This window comes from Melospiza georgiana, chromosome 3 (assembly GCF_028018845.1).
Source record: "Melospiza georgiana isolate bMelGeo1 chromosome 3, bMelGeo1.pri, whole genome shotgun sequence".
NCBI classification, from domain to species: Eukaryota; Metazoa; Chordata; class Aves; order Passeriformes; family Passerellidae; genus Melospiza; species Melospiza georgiana.
Window position 1 is genome coordinate 53,103,205 of NC_080432.1, and position 12,847 is coordinate 53,116,051.

Here is a 12,847-nt window from a genome sequence, read left to right on the forward strand (position 1 = left end):
GCGGGGCCTCCCGCCGGCACCGCGCTCCCCGCCGGGCCGCGCTGACCCCGCCGCCGCGTGTCCCCGGCCGCCGGGCGGGCACTCGCGCTGCACCTGGCCGCGCCTCGCCCCGCCCCGGCCCCCGCCGGGCCCCGGCCGTCCCCCCAGGCCGGCGGGAGCAGGGCAGCGAGAGGAAGGCGGGACACGGAGGGCACTCTCCGGAGGCGCGCGCCGGCGGGAGGCGACGGCCGCCGGGAGCGCGCGCAGGCGCGCACACGCCCGGGAAGGGGAGGAGGAGGGCGGGCGGCCGGGCGGGGGCGCGCACGGCCGGTGTGTGAGGGAGAGAGCGAGGGGAGGGCGATCCCGGGGCGGAGAAAGGCGGCGGCAGCGGCGGCTTCGCTCGGCTCAGGGCAGGCGAGCTGCCACAGGCGCTGCCGAGCCGGGAGATACGGCGGGCGCTGCCGACTCGGGGCATCCTTCCTCTTCCTCCCCGCCCCCTGCCCGCCCTTCCCCCTTTTCTTTCTCTCCTTCCCCACTGTCCGCCGGGGCCGATCGCTGTCGGCGGCACGATCCCGGGGCGTTTCCGCGGCGCCCGAGCCGGTAGCGGCCGCGGGGAGAGCCAGTGCCTGCCCTGCCCGGCCGGGACTGAGGGACTCCCCGCTCCGTCCGGGGCTCGGCTGAGAGGGCCTGGCCCCGGCCCCGGCTCGGCTCCCCGGCGGCGGGCTCGGCGAGGATGTCGGGCGGCGGCGGCAGCCGGGAGGAGGAGCGGCGCAAACTCGCCGACATCATCAACCACTGGAACGCGAACCGGCTGGACCTGTTCGAGATCAGCGACCCCACCGAGGTGAGCGACCCCGGCGAGGGCCTCCCGCCCGGCCGGCCCGGTGAGACGCCGCGCCCGGGCCAGGCCGCGCCCCGCGGCCGCCGGGCTCCCGCGCCGCCCCCCGCCCCGGCCGGCGGCTCGGACACGGGCGCTCCTGCGCTGTCCGCGGCCGGGGCTCCGCTCCTCGGTGGGCAGCGAGGGCCCCTGGCCGTGCCCGGGTGGAGGCAGGTTGCAGCGGCCGGGGAGAGGAAGGGAGCGCAGGGCCGGAGCCCTCCCCTCCTCCCTCTGTTCCCTCCCGCAGGCACATGCCGGCCTGACCCCGCGGGACGGGCGGCTCCGGGTCAGGGGAGAAACCCGCTGGGAGATGGAGGTGGCGAAAGGGGGCGGGCAAGGGCGACAACACAGGAGCTCAGGAGCTGCCCCCGTCCCGAGCTCGACAGCGGGTACCTCCGTGGGTTTTTGGGGGTTTTTTTGTCTGTCTGTGACTCTAACAGTACATACAGGCGGCTGGTGGAGGAGGATTGAGGAGCCTGGTGCTAGGCGCTTTTTTTGTTGCTAGCTTGTTTGTTTCTTTAAATATTCGTCTTTGTGCGGAAGGCGCCCCTTACAAAGCAACCTGCCGCTTGCAGTCCGGCGGCTCTCCCGGGTTGCTGGTGCAATCGCCGGAGTGGCTTTCCCAGGGCGTGACGGACGGAGCGCCTTGGCTCTCCGAGCCTGCAGGCTGCCAGCCCGCCGCCTAAAGTAAATACCAGGAGCAGGTTCGTAGACCCGAGTTTACATGTTGTACTGGAAAAACACAGCGGGTAATTTCTGCCTAATGAAGTGGGTGTTTCTGATGGCCTAGAGAGGCTGGGGTTTGTCCTTTTTAAAAAAAAATAGAAATGTAATAGTCAAACCACACCCTCCCGCTGCCCCTTGTCATGTTCCCTTTGGCTGGTTCGTGCTGCGCGTCTGGTTTGAAAGCGGCGAGGGGGGGTAGGGGGAGGGCTGGGGACGCAGGTTACAGCCCTGTTTGTGTGTGACAGCGGGCTCCCTGCTCACAGGGTGGAGGCTGATCATGTGCGTGTTCCCGGGGAAAAGGAGGAAATTCACACTTGCTCTTGGCCTGGCCCTGGCTGTTTATTAACAGAAGCCTCTGAGAAATCACGTTGGCTTGGTCTTGGAGCTGGCTCCTGTTCTGCACCTTGGTGCTGACTGCTCGCAGAGCCACGAAAAAGTGTTGAAAGCAATTCTAAGATTAGGAACTACGACACCTTCGGGTATTTTCAGTTCTGCTCATTGCAGACAGTTTCTTGAACACAAAGATGAAGGTTTTCTGTGATTATTCCCTACATCTTCCAAGATTTATCATAATTAGAGTTCCTTGATTGCATTGCTTAGGTTTTAACAATGTCATTGTTGCTTGACAGTCACTGTCTCAAAAAAGTGGGCTAAAGCCAGTGTCAAGCTTTCCATGATTGTGTTTGAGAACATGGCACGGTCTTTTTGGAATTGCAGGTTGACTGCTAACTGCCTGTGGCTGAACTTCTTGTTTTATTGATGTGCTTGTCCATTCCCAGTACGTTCTAACTCCAGACTGTCTTCTTTGTGTTTATGGCAGACTGTGCTTCTGTGGTTTTGTTAGTAAGTAGTTTAACAAATTATACTTTCTTTAGGTCAGTCATGCATGTTTGTTGTTGTAGTTAACTAGAGTTTGCACAAAAGTCACCAGCTTCATTATAAATGTTATTGAAAGAAAAAATAATTTTACTGGCATTCACTCCACACTTCTGCACTTAAGCATCCTCTATAGGAGCATACTCACCATTGTCAGTGATGACATTTGAGTTGAACTACTGAATGTAAAAAATGAAGTGCATGCATAATATCCTTGAATACGTGAGGTCTTTAGCTTACTGGTTCTAAAAGCATTTGATAACACTGCAGGTGAGTTTACATCAAACTGGCAGCAGGTAACAATTTTATAGATAAAGTATGTTTTCCTTCCAGATAATTACATTTACAAATGCTCGCATTTATTTTCACTCTTTCCCTGAGCTGACACAAATTTGGCAATATTTTCAACCTAGATCATGGTGTGATTCACATTTGTACTGTTTATCAGCTTAAATGAAGCCCTTTTACTAGACTGCTTGAGAACTGACAATCCTCTGTTGTTTCCCTGTTTTTCCAGGCTCAGCTTGATCATAAGGCATATCTTGCTTTTTGTAGGGACTGCAGCAAGTCTGGCATCTGTGAAGGTGCAGTAACCTGGATATGACTTTTGGCTGTGTGTGCCTGAGCTGAGTCAAACTGAGTCATTTTAAGCTGTCCAGGCGTTGTTGTTGGGCTGCTGGGTCAGGGTTGTAGCCCAGACTGCAGACTGTCATCCAGGAGCTGCTGGTTGGATGCATCAGTAGAGTTGATGCCTTGTAGTGATTCTTCAGGCACTTCCTCAGTGAAAGTGACCTGGTTTAAGGGAGTTGTAACTTTCCTATGTAAGAGAGTAGATTTTCCAGAGGGCTAATCACAGCCTTTGTAGTGGGGTTCAGAGTTTTTGGTAAAGCAAAGGAAAAGTGAAATCTAGTGTAAATTGACTAGGGTTCTGACAGTATAGACTATGCAGTGACAGTGAAAGGAATTCAGTGTGACCAACTGATGTACCTTGGTATTAGTTTGGAAGGTCTGATTCTTTGGTGAGATGCAGTTGTTCCAACTCCATTAGATCCTCTTGGCTTTACTGCAGTGACTTTGTTTTGAAGGTTGGGTGGCATTTTGAAAGTAGTTCAAATGTGTGGGGCTATATTCGGAGAATTGGTTCATGAAATTAATCTGTTTGAATTCCTGTTAATATTTTATTGAGTAGACTAGTCCTAGGGGATTAGAAATCTACTTGTTTACTTGCCTCTTGAGAGACTTCAGGAACAAATTGTTAAGGTATGTAAGACATTGAAGAGCAAAGCCTGGATAGGGCATGTTGAGTTCTGTTACTGTTTCTTAACTTCTCTTTGACTCTAGTAGTTAACTAAGTCATTCAGAGTGCCTTTATCCCAGCAAAACAAAAATAAAAACTTTCTTTTGCATGCTCAGAGTTGAGTATTCCTCTCTCTGTATTATGTGGAAAGCTGAAAGACTTCTTGGGAGTGAGGATTTCATATCTTCACTGGCCTTCACTGAAGTAATTTGTGGACTCATGCTTGAGAGCAAAGTGATAATTTAAAATTTATTAGATATTTACCTATTTGAGCCATTGTTGCTGTTATGAGAAACCTGTTAATTTGCACTATTTTACTCTGAAATTTTAAAATTATTTTTATTCAGAAAGTAGCTCAGAGAAGCTCTGTGGCTTGAGAAACTTATAATTGAGCAAACCCAAAACTCTGCATTTACTAGCAGAAGTTTAAATGATAGTGTTTCAGGAGTGCTGCTAGGTACAGACCTTTGTTAAAGATGTCTGTAATACTGGTCATCATTTAAACTTGATTAAGCTTTAATGTCTCTACTTACGTGAGGCAGCTACTCACTTTGGCAATTTTAAAAAAATACTGGGCTTTTTGGGGGAAGGTGGAGTGAACTGTGTTTTTGTTTGTAGATAAATTAACAGATTCAAAATGAAGCAGAGCGTTAACCTTTTTCTTCAATTGTTTCTCCTTGCCCTTGGTCCAAGTATTGTGGATGCTTTTTCCTTTTTCTTTATTTTTTTTGTCAGGCATAGAAACACAGTAGAGAGACTTAGAAAAGACTCTGGCCTTTTGCAGTAGGAGATAAAATGATGGTTTGATCTTGATTTAAGTCTTGGGTGCTTACAGCATCCAAAGTTTTCAAAAAGGAGTGAGTTCGAATGAATGATTTTGTAGTAAGTGCAGAGTTTTTTTGGGAACTTGTAGATAGGAAATGATTTGCATTTATACAGTTTAGCTTTTTTAACCTCCTCGTTTAATAAAAGTGCGAACTGGAGTTGATTGTTATATAAAATGGATGTTTTGGGAGAGAGGAAGGAATGGAGGGGTACTGTAGACCATGCATTTATCACTGTTTGAATGCATCTAATAAGATGGCATATCTGAACTCTGTGTTACAATTATTGTTGATGACAAAATAAGGTTTCATCCTTAATTTATGCTTTCATAGCTGTTATATGAGAGGAAGAGAGGTGTTGTGTTTTTTCTAAGCATGGTTTGTGGACTAGGAGTGTGAATTGCATTTAATTCTTTTGAGACAGACACTTTGTAGAACAAGTGGGATTTTTTTATAACAATTGCCCAGGGGCTGGAGGATTGTTGTCAGAAACATTGATCTGTTGTAGTTTTGTTTTCTGATGGAGAATGTTCTTCTAGACTAATATACCTCTGTGTCAGCAAAAGTAGAAAGGTCTAATCAAAAAGCTTAGAGAAATAGCATGCTTTGCATTAAAGAATAATTCCTGAGACTTTGACTTTTAAATGGCCTTCATTAAAAAAAAAGAAGGCATTTCAAAAGTCTTCATGGTTATTTGATTACTTTATGTGTGAAAAAACTTAGTCTTAGCAACAAGTCATTAGAAATAACCCTTCAGAATGTGGGCGGGGCTTTTTTTTTCCAGGTTGCTTTGTTTTGGTTTTTTTTTAATGTTGACTTTCCATGTGTTGTGTTATGTATGTTTGGTCTATTCAGTATGTTTTATATTGTTTTCTTTGGCTTTAAATACAGGTAAGCAATCTATTAACAGAAAATATTGCACAGTACACTGCATGGCAGGATTTTTTAGGGCTGATGGAATTCTGGTCTTCTTCTGAACTTTTTGGTTTCAGATCTGTTTCTGGTTCATTAAGTGTCACAGGGAAGGTATAAGCTTTACAGCCTTTTAATGGTAGTCATGCAAGTTTGTTATTTAAATCTAGTTAAAGCAACAAGAAATGGGAATTTTTAGGTTTTAACCCCCCTGCTGTTTATCTGCATGGTTGCTCACCCGCAAAAAGATCACCCTTTAAAAATCTGGCTCTGAGGCTTTTTCAAGACCTGTTGTTAAAATTGGTAATCTATTGTGTTATGGGTGATACTAGTAGTGGAAATGCGAGTCTGGAGCTAAGGAAACACCATCTAAATGGTGGAAATACTTGTGCCCTCTCCACCAGTTGGATTGTACCACTTTCAGTAGTTTAAGCAAGTGCAACTCTTCACACTGTATAGACCTCAAGAAGCTGGTAATATATCTGAAGGTATTGTCCTTTTCAGCTTGCCAAACCCATGGTGTGGAAAGTAAACTCTCTTTGCAACAAATGTTTAAACTACTGTTTAGTCAGTCTGGGAGGGTGATTGGAATCCTGAGGACTGATGCCTGTGCTTTTTAGCGAACAGAATGTTTTTCAAATAATTGCTACCACTAAGCAAGCACAGTTCAAGAGGACATAAAAACACTGAGGCATTAGTTAGAGGTTTGGGATTACTAATTGCACTTTACTGAGTCTGTTGAGCTCTGCATTAAAATGGTTGGAAAAAAGAAGTCAGGGATGCAGGCCTGCTCACGTGCATCAGGAGGAGTATTTGGAGACCAGTTTTCCTTTAACTGAGTCAAAGTGAATAGTCATTACAAATGAAGTCTTAGTGCTCTCTAGAGAATCCCAATTATAAGTTTGAATTAAGATATTGACCACAGTCTACAGACATCATAATGTAATGAAAATAATTCTAGGAAGAAGTTTTAGACTGTGCTTTTAATATTCCTTATATAAGTTATTTCTTGAGCCAGTGGCCAATTAGTTCCATTCAATTCAGACATGCTGGCTTTAAGAATTCCCTCCTGATGTGTGGATCTGTTCCCTGCCTGAAATGCCATTGACAAGCATTACTTTTCAGCTGAAAAACCCCCAGTCATCTAGACATGTAAGGGATTTGCTTTGTTTGTGCAAGTGTGTTTTTTCTGTCAAAACCATTTCTCTTTCGGAGAGGTTAAACCAAGATGAATGGAACACACTGTCATGATTTTTGAGGAAAACTTAGCTTTATGATTAATGAAATTCTGCTCTTGTGTCTAGATGCTTTTGTCATCTAAAGGGGGTAACAAAAGCTAAAACTTAGCTGGAAGGTGATAGAAGTTGAAATGAACTGGTGTTTGTGGGAAGGCTGTAGATAATAAGAAACCACTCTGAGTTTGTCTTTGTGTCAGTATCTGTTGAAGTAGTTGCATTGTTATAAATAAAGGGAAATAAATGGTAGCTGTGCAAAATTCAGAACATGCATAAAGAAAACTCCTTGTTTTGAGCAGTGGTTCTGAAGAAGGTGGAGTTGAGACTCACAGTGTGAATTAGTGAACTAAATGTTGTGATAAACTTTAGAGAAGTCTAATTTAGCAGATATTACAGATACGTAATGGAGTGTCTACTCTGTTTTTCAAAGTGAACTTTATGCTAATGGAAGCCTCTTCTGAAGTGTGTTTGAGTAAAGCACTATTTAGGTAATTGTTTATTTTTCAAGATTTTTGGCTAGATTTGGAAGAATATTTACGTGTAAAATAGATATTGAGTGATGGTCATTTCATCTTGTGCAAAGACTGAAGCTTGTTAATTTCTGCTGTTAAGATTGCTCAGTAGATAAATGAAAGAGGTAATTGATAGTTGTTCTGGATGCATGCATCACTTGGCTCATAATTGTGTTAAACTTCTTGCAGAGATTCCTCTTTCCCCTCAGGTCTTTAATTGCGAATAAAAATCACTGCTTTTTTGTAACTGTCCCTGTCTGGAAGCTTAAGAATCAAAGATGAAAACTTGAGTCAACAGAGACAAAACTCTGTAGTAGTTCAGACCTAGCAGTAGCAGTCAAATTATCTTCCTGGACTGTATCCTGCCTCATGAGCTTTTGCATAATGTAGATGTATAACGTTGTAACATAACTTTTTTCAAGTTTTCCACGTGGTTGGTTGCCTTCAGTCATTCAGTTGCAGTTCTGCCTTTTGCTGCTGTCTAGTTTGGTTCTCAAGAAAGACTAAAAAATCTGCTTTGACATGAAGAAGTCCAATGTTCTTTTTTTTTTTTTTTTTTAAGCCATCACCTGTTTTTCTCATACCTTCTTATTATGCATGGCTTCAATGTTTTCTTGTGTTAGGTACATGTAACTTGCTAAAACTGTTTTCTTTAATGCTTCAGGATAATGGTCATCTCCTTCTCTTACAGGCATTGCCCTCAAGGTTATCAACTTATTGTTATTATATATTCAATTAAATTTTCTAGATCTTCTTCTGCCCTTGCGTGCTCAAGTCAGAGAGCTCCTCTTCAGACAGATCATCATCTAGCACAGAGGGCTCCCTCTTACTAGGGAGCCATTCCTCTGATTCTTGCTCATTCTTGTCTCCTGTGAAGATGCCTTCTATGTAGATACTACTTGCTTCATTTCTCTATGCAACTGAGTAGAAGAGGGCTCTTTAATGCCCTGGTCTGTCTTGCAGAATTTTGTTGTAGATTACTCATTACTCTGGGAAATTTGTTTAGGTTTGGAATCCTGTAAGAACTGGAAAAAGTCCTAGGACTAGGGTTGTCATCTAGAAGATCAGTATAGGGCATTAGTTTTAAGTGCAAATTTGCACTCAAATGTAAACTTTACTTGGTTACATGAATTTGTAATTTGTGTTTGAATTTCATCATATTAATAGAAGAGTCTGTAAGAGTTTGATTGTACTGATGAAATTGTGTACACTGCTCTAAGTTTGTTCATGTCACCTCTTCCAGTGAAGAGCAGAAATTACACACCATTACTTTTGAAAATTTTAAACTTTTATTAAGTGGTGCTTGGTATATCTTAAGAATAATAATAAATGGATTTCTAATTTTACTTCTGTATTACAAGATTATGAAATAGATTCAACTTCAAAAAAATATGAGTTACTATAGTGATTCTATTCAAGGATGTTAGAAAACTGGCTGGTTTGGTATGGAACTGGCAATTGTATGTGTTTGGCTATGACCCCTATTGCCAGGTCAACTCCTGGGTAAATATTTTGGAATGGCTTTTATGCACTGCAGTACTAGTTGCTATAGAGTGATGGCAGACTGAAACAATGGCTGCAGGGTGGGGTTTTTTATTTGGTCAGTGTTTTTCTTACTATGATAATTTGCACTCTTGTGACTAGAACTCAGAAATAAGAAAGCTCTCACAAAAGCTCACTACCTAGTGAAAGATGATAGTGTCCTGATTATGTGGTTTAAGGCTTCCCCTTGGTGAATTGTGTCCCAGGGCATGGCCCTGCTGTGTAGTAAGGGAACCTTTTATAGTGTGAAAAAGTGAAAAAGAATAAGTTGTTTGACAACAGTATTTATTTGGCTGACAGAGTATGTTGCTCAGAGCAGTATTTGTGAACTAAGATTTCAGTGCGTAGACTTTTCAAGCACTCCATGATGTTTAGTAGAGCTTTCTCTTGGTTAGATGACTTGATTTGTCAGTCCACACTCTTCTATTTTTTTAGAGGCAAGATACAATTTGATGTCAGTGTCATGCTTTTACATATATTTACATTTTGCTTTTTCATATATTGTATTGCTTACAAAACCCAATGGAAAATCAGTATCTCACTTCTTAATGAAAATTAGGGGCTGTTGGATAACCTGTGGTTGGGCAAGAGTTCAAAGGACAGAGAAACCCTGCCCCAATGTCTAAAACAAGAAAAGGTCTCATTCTCTTTGTCCTCCAAAAGGTGCTCTATGAGCAGTACATCAGCTTGAAATTCAGAAGGTCCCTTTAAATATTTTGTTATTGTTCTCAATTTTAGTAAAAACAATTTTGCCATGTTCTTAATTTTAAAAACATTGTGACAATGCTGTCTGTGATACAGTGCCCTGGATGGGAAATTGTCTATGTGGAAACAAACAAAATTGAACCAGGTTGTGTTACAGAAAGCTTTGCAGTGCTAAAATGCTTTTCATAATATCACTTCTTTTATGTTGAGAAATCTGGTTTGCATTCACCTTCCGTGTATAATTTGATAATGTTTTCTGCGTTCGGATCGTATCCAAGCATTGCATATTTCCTGTAGAATGTTGTGTGTTTTATTGGGAAACATGTAGTTTGTTGCCACTTAAAGTGATAGCCTTACTGAACATGGCTGCTACTTATTTTCAGTGCAGACAGAATGAAAGTTTTAAGACTTCTTCAATACTCACTGTACGGCTTCTGGCTGTTTAAAGATTAGGATAGTTTATTTTCATATCTGGAAAAGGAAAATAATCTGAAAGTGGTGATGGAAAGCCAGTGTTTACTAATGAAAACACTGCTCAATCCTGCTAATTGATTTTGATGGATTTGCCTGTTAGGTCTAGTGTTTGCTGTTTAGTGAAGAAGGTCAGAACTGGAATTACTTTAGATTATTGCATTTTGTGATCCAATTTTTTAGCTTTTTGAAACCTCTAAAAAATAAAAGGCCAAACAACTGTCTCCTTCTTTAAAAATCAGTGAAATGCTCTAATAAGGCCCTTCTTTGTTTTGAGTGAGATGTATTGTAATGCTTTTGATAAAGTCTCCAGCAATACTGAAACTGTATCTAGTATTTCATGAGAGTTTTTCTTGTTGCCATAGTGCAGCAAAGACTATTTCAATAAATTCACTTGTTATGCCTATAGCAAACTGTTTTCAGACAGATAAGGATTGATATGTAGAATGGGGAAAAAAAAAGAGAACAATGAAGTAATTTTATGCACTGACTACTGGTATAGTCACCAAAGCCATCTACCAACATCCAAAGACCTAACCAACCCAAAGTGGTGACATTATTGCAGTTGTGGGAAGTTTTCAATATATGAGCTGGGTTTGCAGTCTGCCTCAGGTGTTCTGTCCATTTAACAGGAAAAAAAAAAGTGAAAGAAGAGAGGATTTATCTCTCTCCTGGAGCCTTTGTCAGGATTTACAGTAAAACATCTAGTTTTCTATTACCTTCTGAGTTCTGCCTGTCTGTAGCTTTTGGCTAAAGTAGGATCCTGTAAAGTAGGATCTGTGATGAAATTAGAGTGTGTGAGTTTTACAGTGTTCAAAATTCTGGTAGAATTTTCTGAAGCAATAATCAACTGTATCTCCTAACATTCTGATACTGGCTCAGTATCTTAAGTATTAGATGTTCTGAAGGAGCTACTAATTCTTACTGTTGTAAATAAATTGTTTGTAGTCTGCTACAAGCTCCAGAATACTTTTGTTTCACGATTTGCTTTCTCACCTGCATTAAGTTTAAGCTTGAGCTCAAAAAATTGGTGCCTCAAATTTTTGATAGATTAGACACATTTGAAAACTTTGCCTTCTCAAAGAAGTCTTCATTCATTTTGAGTGATCAAGTGGCAGCACAAAAATTGGTAGCATGTACCAATGTGAGACAGTCACGTATTGAAGCTCAAGTGTTGTACAATGTTCTGATACTGGTGGTTTGGAAAAACTTTTGAAACTCAGCACTTGCTTAAGGGCCTGTCTTATCTTCAGTGTTCCACATTTGTCTCCGGGTCTTTGACATTCTTGTGTGTATGGATGCTCATAAATATCCATGTATATAATTATAAATGTACTGATCTAGCTTTCTCAGTAAACCTACCTGTGTTGAGACCTTTTCCCCCTCATTTCCTCCCACATGCACTCTGTGCCAAAACTCTCACATCCACAACCTTAAACCAGACACTCCAAACTTCTACTTTCAGGGAAAAATACCAATTACAGCAATCTTCAAATGTGTTCTTCCTGCTGCACTGGCTTCAGAGAGCAGCCTTATGATTGTCTGCCTCTGTGAGAAGTTTCCCGCGAGGTTACAGATCAGCCATTAGATCCTGTACAGCTGCCATGTGGACTTTGGAGTTTGGAGTGGCCTTGCAGTTGAAGCTGTGTATAGCCAGCGAGTCTGTGTGCTGATGGTGGCTGTGACACCTGCGTTTTCTTCTAAGGGAGGGAGTGCTTTTGTGCTTGCTGTACTGTTATAACCATAGATACTTCTCCCTTATTTTGGAGAGGATTCCTTTTAAGAAGCTTTTGGCTTGTGTCATCTCTTCTGGGTATCTGTTCAGTAGAGACAGAGTGAGTTTCCTGGATTAACTGAATTCCTTAGCTGCTGAGAAGGAAATCTTGCTCCAAGGGGAAAAATGCCTTCCTTAACCACCTCAGTGGTAATAAGGATGGTACTCAGAGCATGTAGAGCTTAATTTATCCAAATCCCGAGGATAAATAGGATGTTGCTGTACATTGCAAAAGGGTCAGGACAATTTCTCTGATCCTTGATGTACATGCCTTTCTCCTAGTGTCTGTTGTGTTCTTCTATGGCAATATCATGATGTTATCAGTAGTAGTAGAAACCTGCAAGTAGAGTGAGATACCAACATATTTCTGATACCTTTATATCCTTAATTTATGAAGTGAAATGTTGAATAGCAGTGTTCTTTGTCATGGCTGATGGATGTGTGAGTAATCTGAAGCTATTTCCACCCCAGCAACTGCAAGAGAGGATGAACACTTTCACAGGTACACACACACACACACTGTGTTCTGCAGCCCCTTCTTCATCCACCTCTCAGCATTTCTGAGGCACAGAAAGGAAGTGGGCAGTGTTGACCCTTTTCCTGCCATCCCTGCCATCATGTGATTGCTGTCATGGGGTTCTGTCTTCTGCCACGCAGGACTGCCCATCTCTGATTGTCTTCCAGCTCTGTGGTGTTGATGATACTGACTTTTACAGCAACCACAAGTACATGGTAGCGTTAAATTTGCATGACCAGCCCTTTCTCTGCCTTATTCTCCACCCCCAATGTCTGTCTGACTTAAACGTCATTAAATGTTGACAACATTTTAAAATTGCTGCTTAGTTTATTTCAGCATTTATTTTTTATATTTACATATGTGAAATTTAGGTAAAATAAAAAAAAAAACCTTCAAGTTTAGGTTTTGCTAAAGCTTACTGCATTTGTTTTTGGGAAGAGCTGCTTACTTGTATGCAAGGAGACTTTTCAATTATTGAGCTTTCCTGTTTGTATATGCCATTACAAAATAATGTGGTAGTCTGACTTTTCCTTATGTTGATTATCTGTCTAAACCAGTTTTATAAGTAGAACATTTAGGATACATTTTGTTCACGCAATG

At 42.4% G+C, this 12,847-nt stretch overlaps 1 protein-coding gene across 20 annotated transcripts in view; it reads left to right on the top strand.

The window, feature by feature from the left end:
• Positions 1 to 445: 445 nt before the first annotated feature.
• AFDN (afadin, adherens junction formation factor) overlaps positions 446 to 12,847 on the top strand; it is a 115,296-nt gene continuing 102,894 nt past the window's right edge. For all 20 annotated transcript variants that reach the window (XM_058019398.1, XM_058019415.1, XM_058019401.1 and 17 more), the window contains exon 1: positions 446 to 823. In XM_058019398.1, the coding sequence (XP_057875381.1) occupies positions 713 to 823 (111 nt within the window). In that variant the 5' untranslated portion in view covers positions 446 to 712. The remainder of the gene's footprint in view (positions 824 to 12,847) is intronic.